Source organism: Bos mutus, chromosome 1 (genome assembly GCF_027580195.1).
Source record: "Bos mutus isolate GX-2022 chromosome 1, NWIPB_WYAK_1.1, whole genome shotgun sequence".
In the NCBI taxonomy this organism is placed as follows: domain Eukaryota; kingdom Metazoa; phylum Chordata; class Mammalia; order Artiodactyla; family Bovidae; genus Bos; species Bos mutus.
This window is the reverse complement of record NC_091617.1, coordinates 134,231,061-134,249,268: the sequence shown is the minus strand read 5'-3', so window position 1 is coordinate 134,249,268 and position 18,208 is coordinate 134,231,061. Positions and strand designations below refer to the sequence as shown.

The window sequence follows — 18,208 nt, the reverse complement described above, 5'->3', positions numbered from 1 at the left end:
ACTTTGGCTACCTGATGTGAAGAACTGACTCTTGGAAAAGATCCTGATGCTGGGAAAGATTGAATGCGGGAAGCTATGGGGACGACAAAGGGTGAGATGGCTGGATGGCATCACCAACTCAATGGACATGCATTTGGTTAAACTCCGGGAGTTGATGATGGACAGGGAGGTCTTGCGTACTGCACTCCATGGGGTTGGAAAGAGTCGGACACAACTGAGCGACTGAACTGAACTAAACAAACTTACACATGCATACACACACATACTTAGTTATATAATATGTATGTATACTGTCAAGAAATACATGAAGTATCTACATTCCAGGGTTAGTTAAGAAAAGACAGACATAAAATATCAATATAGTCCAGAGTTCTCTTTCTGTTTCAGAAAGAGGTGGGGGGGGGGTTAAGATTATTTTACTGTTAACTCTTTGTTAAGCTAAAATTATACAGTAAAAATTTAAGGGAAGTCATTAAAGAATATAAACAAATTGTTTAAATTTACTTTCAATGGGGGAAAAGTGGAATAAAGGGAACACAATCCAAATGAACACACACACCTGCAAACTCAATTTTTAAAAATCAGAAATCTGGGGGAAAGTAGGACTATGAGAAATAAAAAGTAATATGGCAGAAATAAGTACAAATTTATCATTAATGAAAGCAATAATTTATTAATGGTTTACGTTTACCACAGAAAATAAATGAGATTACCAGATTTCATTAATAAACACAATCCCCAGCAACATACCATTTTCATAAGACACACCTGAAGGATAATCATACAGGAAGTTGAAAATAAAGGAATGACATAGACACAGAAGGACAATCCTAGTTAAAAGAAAGTTAATGTAGTATGTTAATATCAGAGAAATAAACTTTAGTTTAAAAGCACTTCCAGAGACAGTGATTAATTTATAATGACAAAATATCAAAATCACCAAGAATTATATGAATTATTCTATCATATACGGCTGCTGACAGTGGAAATTTGAATAACCACATTGCATTTGCTTAAAAACCCAAATACATTTGGCATTGTTTTTGAAGTCAAATACTCACACATCCCATGGCACAGAAAATCTGTTTGTACATATATATTACAGAGAAACTAGTAATATTTGTGTACCAGGAGATTTGTATTAAAATATTCCTCAAACCCGGATTAGAATAACAAAAACCTAGAAACAATCCAAATGCCTAATGACCAGAAAAGAAAAAATAAATTGTGTATACTAACACAATGGGCTTTTGCAGAGCTCTGAAAATGAATGAACAATAGCTGTATTCAACAACATGGGTGAAATCCTAGTATAACGTTGAGGAGGAAATAGCAAGTATGAGAAGACAACACACAGTAATGACATGTTTATAAAATATTTTAAGAAGCAATACTATGCAATCATCCACATATACCTATGAAAGTGAAAGTGAAGTCGCTCAGTCGTGTCCGACTCTTTGTGACCCCGTGGACTGTAGCCTACCAGGCTCCTCCGTCCATGGGATTCTCCAGGCAAGACTACTGGAGTGGGTTGCCATTTCCTTCTCCAGGGGATCTTCCCAACCCAGGGATTGAACCCTGGTCTCCCACATTGGAGGCAGACGCTTTAACCTCCGAGCCACCAGGGAAGCCCAATATATACCTATACAAGTCTTTAAATAAAAAGCAAGAAAGTTTTGGGATTTTGTTTTCTCTGGATAGGGAAGCACATGGATAATTCTAAGCAGGGTCAGAGGGTTACACTGCTCCAAGTGATGAAGTTCCTATAGAATCCATGCTGCCACACAGTAGCCCTAGAAGTCAGCTACTGGCAGTGGTGAAGTTTTGAGAACCTCTGGTAGGTTTGTGGATAGTATTACTTCATATTATTAATGTATTTTAAAACAAAGAGGGGTATGCATATACCAAATCTGAAAGTCAGTCATAAATCAAGAGTTATAATTAAGCCTGGATGGTAACTGAGGTTCAGTACACACACACACACAACAGACCAGTTATTTATACCAAAACACTGATTCCTTCAGTTACTCATGCTCCATCTGACTGAGTCTATGTCTACCCCTCACTCCTTCCAGTCTCCTGCTTGCTCTGCTCCAGTCACTCTAGCTTCCCTACAGAAAATCAAACAAGCCCAGCTCTCTGCTGTCTCAGGTCCTTTGCACATGCTATGGTTCACTACCTGACATATTCAACCTGTAGCTTTTGGCAGGCTTACCCATACTTATCCCTGGGGTCTCAGATTCATTGCTCCCTTTCAGGGAGATTATCACTGACACCCAGGCCAGAGCAAGTTTCCTCTGAAAGTTCTGTTTCTTTTCCTCCATTCTACATCACACAATTTGAAGTTTCATGTCTACTTGTTTGCATGTTTTTCTTCTCTCCTGACTGGACTGTACTACTCCTACTCAAGAATCAGGACCATGTGTGCTTAAAGTCACTGCTGCAGCCCCATTGCCCAGCACAGGGTCTGATCCATGTTCAGATGAGCAGGAACAATGTTGAACAAGTATTTTGGAAAACCTAGAACAAAAGGATCAGCTATCATCTCCAATCATGACAATGTATTCCTCTTCCTTGTGCGTATCATTCGTCTACTTCTTGTGATGCATCAAGAACCTCCAAAATAGTGTTACATGGTCATTTTGATAGCATGCATTTCTTCTCTGAGTTCAGAGAACTTAGTGGGTCAAAAATAGTCTTCTTTTAGAGTATGTTAGGAGAAGGCAATGGCACCCCACTCCAGTACTCTTGCCTGGAAAATCCCATGGACGGAGGAGCCTGGTAGGCTGCAGTCCATGGGGTCCTTAAGAGTCGGGCACGACTGAGCAACTTCACTTTCACTTTTCACTTTCATGCATTGGAGGAGGAAATGGCAACCCACTCCAGTGTTCTTACCTGGAGAATCCCAGGGACAGAGGAGCCTAGTGGGCTGCTGTCTATGAGGTCGCACAGAGTCAGACATGACTAAAGCGACTTAGCAGCAGCAGCAGAGTATGTTATATGTTGCTTTAAGCCATTAAAGATAACTGCTTCTATTTTCAGTTCTAAAATGATTTTACTAGCACCAGGGGCTGACTGTTCCACACATCAGTCTCCTACCTGTGAGTACAGAATCATTCCAAATGACAGGGAAGAGCAAGTATGGATTTTCTTCCACTCTCTTTTAGGTGGCAGTGACTTACCGAGATAGCCTTGATGCAATCCATGTGTGAGGTTTTCTTCACACAGGAGACAAAAGGACCACTCTCCAAGATACGAAGCACATTTTCACGAAAACTGGCACACTTATTGGCCTCATGAGTTGAAATGGTGCACCATCTCACAGTTCTCTCGGGGTCTGCCAGACACAGCCCTAGGGGAGAGATGCCAGAGGTCCCTGTGTCAGTGGGAAGGACGGCAGCAGCCTCTGGAGGGTCATGGAGGCCACTTCCTCTCCATTCTCTCCTGTTCACCCCACTCCTGTCCATGAACAACAAGGGCAGAGGTTCCACTGCTTTCTGAGTCTGGGGACAAGTGGCAGGTATTCTTATGGCCCCTTAGTTTCCCACTGACCAGCATGTGCTGATCAGAGGGATGCTGGCTTGACTGTTAGCTCTCAATTGGCGACAACAACCTGTTCCTCTGTGTTCTCTGAGCCTCCTGCGTTCACCTCATGACGTGTGGCCTGCCATGGAATACAAACTTCCACATCCACGGGGGATTTTTAGTTACATCAAGCTGTTGGTTCAATGCTATAACTCTGGGCAGCCAGCAGGGTAGGAATTACATTTTCTACTAATTAGTATCTTTCAGAGAGTGATGCTTTACCCAAGGTTACCTAGCTTCTTAATAGCTGAGTGGTCTAGAAATCAGGTCTCCAGACTTTGGTCTCTGCCCAGGTAACAAAAGAAGATAACATTCTGAGTTGTTTTCCACCTGCTTGGCCAGAAGAAAGGGGTAAATGATTGATGAGGCAATGAATTTGCCTGTAATGCTCATCTGTCATCCTCTGTTCTAGGAAAAACTAGAAACTCCACATATTCAATGTTTCTCTGTTTCCAAAGACCCCTCCTTCAATTTCCACAATTAGGCCTTTGGACTGTCACTAGGAGAAGCTAACGCCAGCCATGTCTGTGAATATCAGTCCCCATGGTTGCAGATGTGTTGTCCCCATGATATGAGCGGTTGGCACTCTCTCCAAAGCCCTCTGTTATCTCCTCTCTGTGGATCAACAGCACAGGGCTGACTCAAAGCTGATAAATATCTATGATGCACGAAGCAGGAGATGGGGAGGGAATGGTTCTCCAGAATAGAAAAAGAGGGGCCACAGGAAATTTACTCCCCCAATCACCCTTGACCCCATCTCCACCCGTGGGGTATCGAACCAGGCAACAAGGGGTCAGTGGCAGACTTTGCCAAAACCACTCTTCCAGAGCCTCCCCAAACCATCCCTCCTGAGGCCCCAAAGACAGGCGTTTGTCCTCAGTCATGCATTTACCTTCCACAGCCTTGTGAGATCTTCTGAGGTTGGGAGGGGGAAGGGTAAAGTAAGGTGGGGCTTACTTTTTCAGGAGAGTCAAATAACTAAACACAGAAGGCTCCAAAGGTAAGATAAAGGCACCACGAGTGACCAGCAGAAGTTAGAGGACAAAGGGGGCCCAAGAGCGACAGGCAGATCTGTGCAGCAAGGTGCACTCCCCCAGTGCCTGGATCTGTGGCCTTACCTATTTCCATGGGACCTTCCCAGGCCAAGCTGCACTACCCTTCAAAGTCTGGCTTCAAACCCCATGCTCAGAAGCCTTCAACAGACCTCACTAGTGTGGCACGGTCAGCACCAAGGACACTCACGGGACATCAGACTGTCAGTGGAGGTGGGACCAGCTGTGGGAAGGCCTTGATGGCCATCCTAAGCAGTTTGGACTTATTTGAGGCCGCAACAAAGGGATTTGATAAACCGGGATGGGAGTGCTCTAATTTACTGTATTCCGCTACCACAAGATTTACTGGATACGAGGGGAAAGCAAGGAGAGAGTGAAAAGGTGGCAGAGGCACCAGCAGGACCAGAAGGTGCGCGCAGGCGCAGAGCTGTCCCTGAGGCAGTGCTGCAGCAGGTGCGAGGGTGCGGCAGGGAGAAGCGAAGGAAAGGTCCCAGGCTTCCAGCTCCAGCGCGGAGCCCAGGGAGGGTGCAGAGGGTTCCGAAATGCAGGGGGCGCCCGGGCCGGCGACGTTGAGGGCCTTCCCAGCGGCCACACTCACCCAGAACCGCGCAGGCTAACAGAGCGCGGACAGCGGGCCTCATCCTCCCCGGTCTGTAACGTGGAGTGCAGAGCACAGACCGACCGGCTTCTGCGTCGCCTCCCTGCTCCCCGCGCCCCTATATCTCCCGCGGGGCTGGCCGAGCACAATCCTTGACCCCTTGTGTTTGCGCAGCCCGCTTGCCCAATCTCCCCTCAGCCCTCCCCCTTCATTCCTCGCCGGGGCTGATCACCTCATTTCCTGACCTCTGGAACAGACCCGTGGGTGGAATCCAACAAAAAAGTGCTGATTGGAAGGGAATGAAAGAAAAATCAAACCGTTGTTAATCTGTGCTTGCTCTGTACCAGGAGCAGAGCTGCAGCCGGCTGGTGTGGGGGTGGCTCTGCTTCTGAATCCGGGGGAGCCAGAGCTGGTCCTGAATCAACCTCTGTGCTCATTCCATAGAAGAGGGAAGCCGACTGCCCCAAAGGCAGACTAGAATAGGAGGAAGACAGGCAGAGACCTTCCTGGGAGAGTGTGTGAGAGAAGAATAAGCTGATCACAAGTCAAAGACAACAGGCTCATCCCTTTTCACTTGTTTCCAGATGTATCCAGAAACCCTGCTCCTTCTTGGCCTAAACCCCAAGGATGAGTTTTTATCCCTGTGTACCCTCCTGAGCACAGGATCCTAGACAGGTAACCTTCCCTCCCTTCATGCAGATTGCTGAGCATCTTGACTAGGGACAGAGTCACAGGAGAGACAATGTCTGTCCCACAAGAAGCTGTCTAGGCGTGTGGTCAAGACTCTGTGACACTTAGGACAAGAGACTCATGAACACAAAGAAAGGGACCCAGGAGAGGATGTGGCCTGATCTCAATGCCCTGTTTCATCCCTAGCTCCCTCTGAAAAAGTGGTCTCCAAACCATTTTGATCACCCATCCTTATCAGGAAAAATAGTGAAGCTGTACATTCCATATATATGCTTAAAACTAACATCATGTTTATTTCAATCATGAAAGGAATATAAAAAATTTAAACTATTGGAAAGATGAAACATTCATTTTAAAATGTCTATTTGTCTTATATACAATGAAAAATATCTCAAAGCAAAATGTACACTTAGGGAGAGAGTAAGGTTCCTGATAGTAGTTGAATATCCATATTCCAGGGGGTCATCAAGATAATTTTAGGGTTTTCTTAAGTTACTTAAGAAAGCTACTTATCCAACTTGATCAGATGGTCATTGTTATTCGTTTTATTTACACTAATTTACACCAGGCTTAGAAGATATGTCAGTAGTGCCATTTTAACTCACTTATGTTTTTGGTTTCAGAATCATCTTCTACTTCTAGTTTCTTTGCAGAAATCTTTCTAAGGCACTTGTGCATCTTGTGAGATCTGATGAGTTAAATCATATTACTTCATCTGTACATCCATTTTACTGGGCATATGCAAACCACAAAATGTGGAGTTACAGAAGTCAAAAGTAAAGAACAGGTCAGGGAATCACAACCTTCCAGCATTCCCTTCCGCACCTCACTCTGTGAGACTTTTCACTTCTCTCCTCAGGACACCTCAAAAGCGCTCAATGCTGTGCATCTGTCTGGCCTGCACACCAGGTGGGAACTAGTGCCAATCCTCATGTGAAGCAGGAGTGAATATTAACTTATTTATCTTTTGCAGGAGGTGTAAATATTACCTGAAGCTAGGATGAATTCCCCTCACCCCAGTAGATTGTCTGATGTGCAAGGGGTTACACACACCCCAGTACAGAGAGCATTGCGTTAGCAGGGACTTTCTGTTTACAACGAGGACAGAAGACAAGCCCAGCTCTCCAAATCCCTGCTGCTCTTCTTCTGCCCCTGCCCTCAGGGTGGGAGGGCCTCTGCTCCCGCCTTGGGAAAGTCAGCATCTTACCAGGAGGGGCATGTTCCTGCTCCCCCCTGTATCAGGCATTAGGGAGTGGTCTGGCCTCATGGGGACACCTTGAGGTACAGAGAGAAAGATGGAGGGAGAGAGTCAAGGGCAGGGGTGGCTGGGTGAGACTCTGTAGATCAGGGTGCCCCTCTCAGCTCATGCCTTCTACAGGTCCTGCAGTGAGCTTGCAAATCTGCCCAGAAGCAGAAAGGAGAGTTGTCAAATGTTGAGCTGCTTCACAAACTCAGGGGAGCTCAGTGGAGGACAGACAGACCATGATCCTCCCCTCGGGCCCCTTCTACAAGTGAGCCTTTCCTGAGTCAGTTCCTCTAGGAACAGCCCCACCACCTAGCCTGAGCCCCTCAGAGGGAGCACTCTGGCCAGGCAGAGTTCTCTCCAGGCCAGCCAAGCCCATGCCTTGCTTCAGTGGAGCCCTCTGAATCTGCGCCCCAGACACGCAGGCCCATGGAATCTGAAGAAGGGCCAGATGGGACACAGAGAACAGGATCACATGTCCTTTTCTCCCCTGGGCCTTTGTTCTTGCTCAAGAGGACAGGCTAGAGGCCTGTGTCTGTCACTTCTGGGAGGCAAGGGGTGAAGCTGGCTGTGGTGGTCCGTGTGTGTGACCCCGGTGGTATGGCGTGCCCACATCTATAATGTGTAAGGGGGTGTATAGAGGTGAGAGGTGAAGGAGTCAGTGTTTTGTGTCCTTGGTGGCCCATGACACTTGTCCCTGTCCCATGACACTTGCTCTCCCTTCTGGTGTTTAATTCTTTACTAGAGACACTCTGGCCCTTTGAAACTCATCATCCCTCTTTTTCAGTTTGATGATGACCAACACTTGCTGAGAGATTCGCTGGGCCCTCACCCTAGCCCTGTAAGATAGATGCATTCGATTTGCCATTTTACAGATGAGATGAAGACACTGAGGTCCAGAGGGGTTAACAACTTGTCCAAGGTCAGCTGGCGAGCCAGGTGCAAAATCAGACTGTCTGGTTCCAGAGTGTGTGAACCCATCCAGCGGGGACACTGCCTCTGCCACCAAACGGGGACAAACATAGAGGCCAAGAGGTTTGTTTGGGGTGACACTGAGAGAGAGACAGATCTAGAACCTCCAGCCCTGCCATTTCTCCACAGACACAGGGACCCATTTTCTACTGCAGAAGAGCTTGTCTCTGAGGGAAATCTGGGCGCCCTGACTGCAGCATCCCAGGAGCACATTGGCTTATCATGTTCAGATGAAAGGAAAGAATCATGTTTTCAACTGTTCCACATTCCAGGCATTGTCCTGAGGCAAGACCTTGTGATTTTGACCAACTGCCTAAGGAGATAAGATTTGAAATTGAAATTGAAGTCACTCAGTTGTGTCCGACTCTTTGCAACCGCATGGACTGTATAGCCTGCCAGGATCCTCTGTCCATGGGATTTTCCAGGCAAGAATACTGGAGTGGGTTGCCATTTAGTTGTGGACATCATAGTAAAATGAAGTTCCTCATTCACAGAGCTCTGGGACCTGAATTCAAATCTCCTAAGTCCCAGCCTTCTCTAGACCACGGCTGCCTTCTTGATGCTGATCTTCTCTCCTTTTTTAAAAAATATTGATCCTCTCTTTTTTATAGTGATCTTCTTTCCTTTTTTCCTATGTTGATCTTCCCTTTATTTGTCCAGAAAAGGAGAGAAGAGAGAAAGGAAGGGAGGAAGGAAAGGGGAAAGGGAGGAAGAAGAGAGAGAGAGAGAGCTTCCAGTTACAGATGAATCTGTCTTGACCCAAATCTTCCACCATAAGCTGAATAAAAGTCTTAAATTTCAACAAGCCTTCTTGTTGAAAGAGCTGAACTTGTGTGTACGTGCAGGGAGGTTGGGTAGCTGACCTAAAGGAGATGGCATGAAGGCATTAGTCCTCTGAGCCAATATTTGTTTTCCAGTGTTGCCTCATTTACAACATAAGTGTTTACATAAGCAGAGCAAATAAAGAGCCTCTGTCTGCTTAACCCCGTCACTCCTCCCCCTCCTCTCACAGCTCTCTGCCCAACACCATTGGAGAGACTTGCCTCTGGGTCATTGGGAAGATGGGATCAGGTAGCCTGAGAACTATGCGCAGAGACTCATTATCCCACAGATCTGCCAGCTCAAAGATGTGGCATGACAGTTGGTAAACAAGAGCAGAGTGTCTTTAGGAAAATGTCAGATAATTTGAAATGCCATACACCATCACTTCCATCTCTCTCTCATTTCTACCCCGCAGAAGTCCCTGAACAATGAATGATTCTTAGGTTTTCTATTCTTTCCCTGGGGAAACCCATAAAAATATCCTTTTCAGGAAGAATACTCCAGGGCCAGATGGCTTCATGGATGAATTCTACCAAACATTGAAGAAGAATTCTTACACACACTTTTCCGTGTAATAGAAAAAGAAGGAACACTCCTTGACTAAGTTTTTGAGGCCAATGTGTGTGTATGTGTTAAGTTGCTCAGTTGTGTCCAACTGTTTACTCGCCAGGCTCCTCTGTCCATGGGATTTTCCAGGCAAGAGGACTGGAGTGTGTTGCCATTTTCTCCTCCAGGGGATCTTCCTGACCCAGGGATCAATCTCATGTCTCCTGTATCTTCTGCATTGCAGGCAAATTCTTTATCACTGAAGGAAGTCCCCTTCCACCAGGGAAGTCCCCTTTCAGGCAAGTAAGTATGGCAAAAAGCAAAAATCATGAATGATGCCATAAGAAAGATTAAAAAATTCTTTTTATGAACATAGATGCAAAAATCCTAATGAAAATATTAGCAGATTGAATCCAGCAACATCTAAAAAAGTGAAGTTGTTCAGTCATGTCCAACTCTTTGCGACGCCATGGAATATACCCTACCAGGTTCCTCTGTCCATGGGATTTTCCAGGCAAGAATACTGGAGTGGGTTGCCATTTCCTTCTCCAGGAGATCTTCCCAACCCAGGGATTGAACCCGGGTCTCCCGCATTGTAGGCAGATGCCTACCAGGGAAAAAGGGATACTAAATCATTACCAAGTTGAGTTTATTCCAGGAATGCAGTTGTCTTTTTAAAAAAATCAATCAGTGTAACTGATTACAATAACAGCATAAAGAAGAAAAATTGTATGATCATCAGTAGGTAGAGGAATAGTATTTGGTAAAATCCAACAACCACTCATTTTAAAACCCTCTTAGCAAATTTTTCTAGGAAATATGCTTAATCTGATAGGGTATGTATGTGTGTGTGTGAAATATGAATAAAAGAAATATATAAAAATATATAAGAAACTTATATATGAAATTATCATATTCAGTGGTGAAATGGTGCATAAAAATTTTCCCTTTGAGATCAAGAAAAAGATCAGAAGGTCTACTATCATCATTCTATTCAACATTTTTACTTTCAGTCCTACCTGACAGTCTATTCAGGTATGAAAAAGATACAGTATGTAAAAGGATTGAAAAGGAAAAAATAAAACTGTTATTTTCACAAATGAAATGATTGAAAATACATAAAATTCTAAAAAAACTAGATCAAATATTAGAAATGTAATTGAGTTAGGCAGTGTTTCTGGATACAAGATAAATATGCAAAATCAGTTATATTTCTATATTCAAAATTTTAAAAGAAATGCTATTTAAAATAGTATAAGAACTACAACTGTCCAAGAATAAATCTATCAAAAGGTGTCTAAAATTTTTACACACCAAACTATAAAATATTGATGAGAAAAATTAAAGAAACTCTAAGTTAATGAAGAGCTATACCCAGAAATTGTAGTGGTGACCCAATATTACAAAGATTTCAGTTCTTCTCAAATTATAATATTTAGGTTCAATGCACTCCCAATCCAACTCCCAAGAAGTTTTTTTATATTTTTGGTGGGAATTGACAACATAATTCTAAAGTTTATAAAGAAATACAAAAGACTTTAAAGAGACATTTGGTTGATTGTGTAAGTTGTAGCATTCCAAAATTAGAGCAGAATACATTTGATTTTTCTAAATTTTTCTGCCAATTCTAGGTACTGACATCTGAAATATAATTGTCATGTCTATATAATTCAGGTGTTCATTATCAATAAAATTACCTATGTGTTTTCTATAACTTGATACTGGACTAGTAGTATGAGTGAAAAATATATACAGTCCACTAAATAAGTATTTGTAAATATACATCTATACTAGTTCATGTATAATTTAATTCTTATTCTACAAGGTCACAATCACCCTGATACCAAACAGGCAAAGACAACACAAAAAAAGAAAATCGCAAGTCAATATCACTGATGAACATAGATGCAAAAATCCTCAACAAAATTTTAGGAAACAGAATTCAACAACACATTAAAAAGCTCACATACCATGATCAAGTGGGATTTATTCCAGGGAGGCAAGGGTTTTTCAATATATGCAAATCAATCAATGTGATATACCATATTAAACTAAAAGATAAAAATCATCTGATCATATGATCATCGCGGTAGATGAAAAAAACCTTCAGCGAAATTCAGCACCCATTTATTATATAAATGCTTCAAAAAATGGATGTAGAAGGAACCTACCTCAACATAGTAAAGGCCATATATGACAAGCCCACAGCAAACATTATTCTCAATGGTGAAAAATTAAAAGTATTCCCTCTAAGATCAGGTACAAGACAAGAGTGACCACTCTCACACTGTTATTCGACATAGTTTTGGAAGTCCTAGCTACAGCATTTAGAGAAGAAAAACAAATAAAAGGAATCCAAATTGGAAAAGAAGTAAAACTCTCACTGTTTGCAGGTCATATGATACTATACATAGAAAATGCAAAAGAAACTATCAGAAAATTACTAGAGCTAATCAGTGAGTTCAGTAAAGTCATGGGATACAAGGTCAACACACAGAAATCACTTAAGTTCCTATACACTAACAATGAAAAATAAGAAAGAGAAATTAAGGAATCAATCCCATTCACCATTGCAACAAAATGAATAAAATATCTAGGAATAAACCTATCTAAGGAGACAAAAGAACTGTACACAGAAGACTATAAGACACTGATGAAAGAAATCAAAGATGACATAAGCAGATGGAGAGATATTCCATGTTCCTGGGTAGGAAGAATCAATATTATGAAAATGATTATACTACCAAATGCAATCTATAGATTCAATGTGATCCCTATCAAATTACTAATGGATTTTTCATAGAACTAGAACCAAAAAAAGCTCACAATTCATATGGAAACCCAAAAGACTCTGAACAGTTAAAGGAGTCTCGAGACAGAAGACTGGAGCTGGTGGAATCAACCTTACTGACTTCAGACAATACTACAAAGCTACAGTCATTGAAACAGTATGGTACTGACACAAAAACAGAAATATAGACCAAAGGAACAAGATAGAGAGCCCAGAGATAAACCCTTGCACCTTAGTTTTGACAAAGGGGCAAAAATAGCCTCTTCGATAAGTGGTGCTAGGAAAACTGGACAGCTACATACAAAAGAATGAAAGTAGAACAATTCCTAATGCCATACACAAAGGTAAACTCAAAATGGATTAAAGACCTAAATGTAAGACCAGAAAATATAAAACTCTTAGAGGAAAACATAGGCAGAACATTTGATGACATAAATCAAAGTAAGATATTCTATGACCCACCTCCTTCCCACCTCCTCTAGTAATGGAAATAAAAACAAAAATAAACAAATGTGACCTGATTAAACTTAAAAGCTTTAGCACAGCAAAACAAGTAGTTTGTAGTTTGTCTACAAAGACACCCTCAGAATGGGAGAAAATAACAGCAAAGGAAACAATTGACAAAGAATTAATTTCCAAAACATACAAGCAGCTCATACAACTCAATAACAGAAAAACAAACAACCCAATCAAAGAGTGGGAAAAAGGCTTAAACAGACATTTCTCCAAAGAAGGCATACAGATGGCTAACAAACAATGAAAAGATGGTAAACATCACTCATTATTAAAGAAATGCAAATCAAAACTACAGTGAGATACCACCTCACACCAGTCAGAATGGCCATCATTGAAAAGTCTACAAATAATCAATGTTGCAGAGGATGTGGAGAAAAGGAAACCCTCTTGCATTGCTAGTGGGAATGTAAATTGATACAGCCACTGTGGAAGATAGTATGGAGATTCCTTAAAACATTAGGAATAAAAAAACTATGAATACAACCACCATATGACCTAGCAATCCCACTCCCAGGCATATACCCCGAGGAAACCAAAATAGAAAAAGACACATTAACTTATATGCAGAGTACATCATGCGAAATGCCAGGCTAGATGATGCACAAGCTGGAATCAAGATTGTCAGGAGAAATATCAAAAACCTCAGATACACAGATGACACCACCCTAATGGCAGAAAGCAAAGAAGAACTAAAGAGCCTCTTGATGAAAGAGGAGAGTGAAAAAGTTAGCTTAAAACTCAACATTCAGAAAACTAAGATTATGGCATCTGGTCCCATCACTTCATGGCAAATAGATGGGGAAACAATGAAAACAGTGAGAGATTATTTTTTAGGGCTCCAAAATCACTGCAGATGGTGACTGCAGCCATGAAATTAAAAGACGCTTACTCTTTGGAAGAAAAGCTATGACTAACCTACACAACATATTAAAAAGCAGAGAGATTACTTTGCTGACAAAGGTCTATCTAGTTGAAGTTATGGTTTCTCCAGTAGTCATGTATGGATGTGAGAGTTGGACTATAAAGAAAGCCAAGCACCGAAGAATTGATGCTTTTAAACTATGGTGTTGGAGAAGACTCTTGAGATTCCCTTGGGCTGCAAGGAGATCAAACCAGTCAATCCTAAAGGAAATCAACCCTGAATATTCACTGGTAGGACTGATAGTGAAGTTAAAACTCCAATACTTTGGCCACCTGATGAGAAGAAGTGACTCAATGAAAAAGACCCTGATTCTGGGAAAGATTGAAGGCAGGAAGAGAAGGGGATGACAAAGGATGAGATAGTTGGATGGCATCACCTACTCAATGGACATGAGTTTGAGCAAGCTTCAGGAGTTGGTGAAAGACAGGGAAGCCTGGCCTGCTGCAGTCCATGGGGTTGCAAAGAGTCGGACACGACTGAGCAAATGAACTGAACTGAACCCCAATGTTCATTTCAGCACTGCTTACAATAGCTAGAACATGGAAGCAACCTAGATGTCCATCGACAGATGAATGGATAAAGAAGCTCTGGTACATATATACAATGGAATATATTGCTCAGTCATAAAAAGGAGTGCATTTGAGTCAGTTCTAATGAGGTGGACAAACCCAGAGCCTACTATACAGAGTAAAGTAAGTCAGAAAGAGAAATATAAATATTATATACTGATGCATATATTGGAATCTAGAAAGATGGTACAGATGAATTTATTTACAGGGCAGCAATGGAGAAACAGACATGGAGAACAGACCTATGGATGTGGGGGAAGGAGAAGAAGGAGAGGGTGAGATATATGGAGAGAGTAACATGGAAACTGTCAATACCATATGTAAAATAGATAGCCAATGGGAATTTGCTGTATGACTCAGGGAACTCAAACAGGGACTCTGTGACAATCTAGAGGGGTGGGGTGGGGAGAGAGATGGGAGAGAGGTTTAGGAGGGAGGGGACATGGGTGTACCATGACTGATTCTTGTTGATGTTTGACAGAAAACAACAAAATTCTGTTAAGCAATTATCTTTCAATTAAAAAATAAACGAAGTAGCAAAAAAAGAAGCAAATTAAACTCTTTACTAGTTATGGTTTAGGATGTATTTCAGATTCTTCTCCTCTTTCTCCTTCTTTTACATAGACATAGGAAATTTTCAAATATACATAGAAATAGAGAAAATGATGTAATAAACTCCTGTGCACACCTTATCTGGGGCTTCCTTGGTGGCTCAGCAGTAAAGAATCCTCTGGCAATGCAGGAGATGCGGGTTCAACCCCTGGGTCAGGAAGATCCCCTGGAGAAGGAAATGGTAGCCCACTCAAGTATTCTTGCCTGGGAAATCCCATAGACAAAGGAGCCCGGTGGGTTACAGTCTATAGGGTCGCAAAGAGTTGGACATGACTGAGAGATTAAACAACAACAACCCCTTATCCAACTTCAACAATTGTCAACATTTTGCCAATATTATTTCATCTATCCTCCCACTTCCCACCTTTTTTCTAGAACAGCAGACATTGCATTATTTCACCCACAAAATGTGTCTCTAACAACTAAAGAATTTTTAACATATAACCAAAAATGTTTATCACATCTGTCAAAAGATTAATTATTCCATATTATCATCTAATTCCCAGGGAATATGCCAATTTCCTTGATTGTCAAAAAAATTTTAAGTTACCTTGTTCAAATTAGAACTTAAAAACAAGACCCAGGGCTTGAATTGGTTATATATCCTAAAACACTTCTACTCTTTTCTTTTACCTTTTATGCTAGTTACTTGTTGAAGAAATGGCATCTTTTGTTCTTTGGTATTTCCAATATTCTGAATTTGGCTTATGTGATTTAACATGTTATTTTGCATTTAACAGCATTTTACAGAAAGTCCCTCAATTTGGGTTTGTCTGAAATTGCTTCATGATTTCATTCAGGGTGTGCATTTTTGGCAGCAACATCACAGAAGTGATGCTGGCTTCTCAGAGTATTGCGTTAGAAGGAAGACAATAGTAATTTGTCCCATTATCATTTCTGTTAACTTTATTTGCTTGGTTAAGGTGGTGTCTGACATGTTTCTACACTGTAAATTTTCCTTTGTAATTAATGAGCAGTTTGTGAGGAGATATTTTGAGACTACTTTTCTTCCTCATCAAACTTTCATCCTCCAGTTTTAGTATCCATTGATGATTCTTGCCTGAATCAATTATTACTATATTCATTGCCAAATAGTGATTTTCTGATTATATCATTCCTTATATATTTGTCGACTGACATTCTAAAGTAAACAAGTACTTCTCTTTCTCCATTTACTTGTTTTTATCAGCATGGACTTAGGGGTTTTTTATATTCAGTGGGTTATATACATTTCTATCATTCCTTTTCCCATTTTTTTATTGTGGTTAAGAAACACATACCATAAAATTTATTATCTTGGACATTTTAAAATGTACAATTCAGTGGTATTAATTACATCCATATTGCTGGGCAAACTGTCACCATCATTTATCTCTAGAACTCTTCATCTTGCAAAATTAAAACTCTATACCAAGTAACCAATAATTGCTCATTTTCCCCTACTTCCAGCCCCTAGCAACCACCTCTTTACTTTCTATCTCGATGATTTTGACTACACTAAGTACTTCATTTAAGCAGAATCATATAATATTTGCTTTTTGCTTCATCCATGCTGTAGCATATGTCAATCCTTTCCTTCTTTTAAGGCTGAAAAATATTCCATTGTGTGTACATATCATATTTGCTTCTTCATTCATCTAGCAATGGACACTTGGGTTGCTTCCACACTTTAACTATTGCAAATAATACTTCTATAAACCATGAGTGTATAAATATCTCTATCAGACCTTGCTTTCAATTCTTATGGGTATATACTCTGAAGTGAAATTTCTGGCTTATATGGTAACCCTATATCAAAATGTTTTGAGAAATTTCCTTACTGTTTTCCACAATGGCTGCACCACTTTACATTCCAACCAACAGGGTTTTGATTTATCCACATTCTCACCACTTACAATATTCTGGTTTTTTGATAGTAGTTTTCCAATGGGTTCAGTGCAGTTTTAGTTCAGTCGCTCAGTCATGTCTGACTCTTTGCAACCCCATTGACTGCAGCACGCCAGGCTTCCCTGTCCATCACCAATTCCCAGAGCTTACTCAAACTCTGTCCATCACTTTATAGTCAATCCATCTGTGTCTTTGGATCAAAGTAAATCCATTCTAGATAATGTATTATTAGATCTTTTTTTTTTTTCCCATTCTGCTAATTTCTGTCTTTTTGTTGGAGCGTTTAATTTGTTTTTATTGAAAGTAGTTACTGATAAGGAGGGGCTTCTGTCATAGTACTATTTGTTTGCTATAAGCCATATAGCTTTTTTGTTCCTCATTTTCAGCATTACTGTCTTCTCCTGTGTTTAGTTGATTTTTTTAGTAGTGAAATATTTTCATTTCCTTCTCACTTCCTTTTGTATGTTTCCTATAGCTATTTACCTTGTGGTTACTATAGATTATATAATTTAAATTTATACCACTCTAATTTGAATTTATACCATCTTAACTTAAGGAGATCCAACCAGTCCATCCTAAAGGAGATCAGTCCTGGGTGTTCATTGGAGGGACTGATGCTGAAGCTGAAACTCCAATACTTTGGCCACCTGATGCAGAGAGCTGACTCACTTGAGAAGGCGCTGATGCTGGGAAAGATTGAGGGCAGGAGGAGAAGGGGACGACAGAGGATGAGATGGTTGGATGGCATCACCAATACAATGGACATGGGTTTGGGTGGACTCCGGGAGTTGGTGATGGACAGGGAGGCCTGGCGTTCATGGGGTTGCAAACAGTCGGACACCACTGAGTGACTGAACTGAACTGAACTGAACTGAAGTAACATGCAAAAACTGCTCCTTTACAGTTCCATTCCCCACTCTTTCAATAGTTCATTTCATAAAATTACATCTTTATACACTGTGTTTGAAAACATAGACTAATAATTTATTTTGCATTGCATGTGTGCTAAGTCACTTCAGCTGTGTCCAGCTCTATGTGACCCTATGGCCTGTAGTCTGTCAGGCTCCTCTGTCCGTGGGATTCTCCAGGCAAGAATACTGGCGTAGGTTGTCATGCTGACTACAGGGGATCTTGCTGACTTAGGGATCAAACCTGCATCTCCTAGGTCTCCTACATTGGCAGGCAGGCTCTTTACCACTAGAGCCGCCTGGCCACATTTAGAAAACAAAATGTGGAATTGCATGCCATTGTTACAATAATACTAGCTTTTATAATCACTCTGTATCTTCTTTTACTGTGATCTTTGTTTCTGCATAAGGCTTCAAGTTATTGTCTGGTGTCCTTTGATATCAACCTGCAGGATTACCTTTACTATATTTTGTAGAACAGATCTAGTGGTAACA

General features: G+C 41.3%; 1 protein-coding gene across 1 annotated transcript in view; it reads right to left on the bottom strand.

Annotated features, from left to right (window-relative positions):
• Positions 1 to 5,278, bottom strand: part of TF (transferrin) — a 38,030-nt gene extending 32,752 nt beyond the window's left edge. Inside the window, 2 exon segments of the mRNA NM_001311351.1 lie at positions 3,183 to 3,352; positions 5,236 to 5,278. Coding sequence (NP_001298280.1) covers positions 3,183 to 3,352; positions 5,236 to 5,278 — 213 coding nt within the window.
• Positions 5,279 to 18,208: the final 12,930 nt, after the last annotated feature.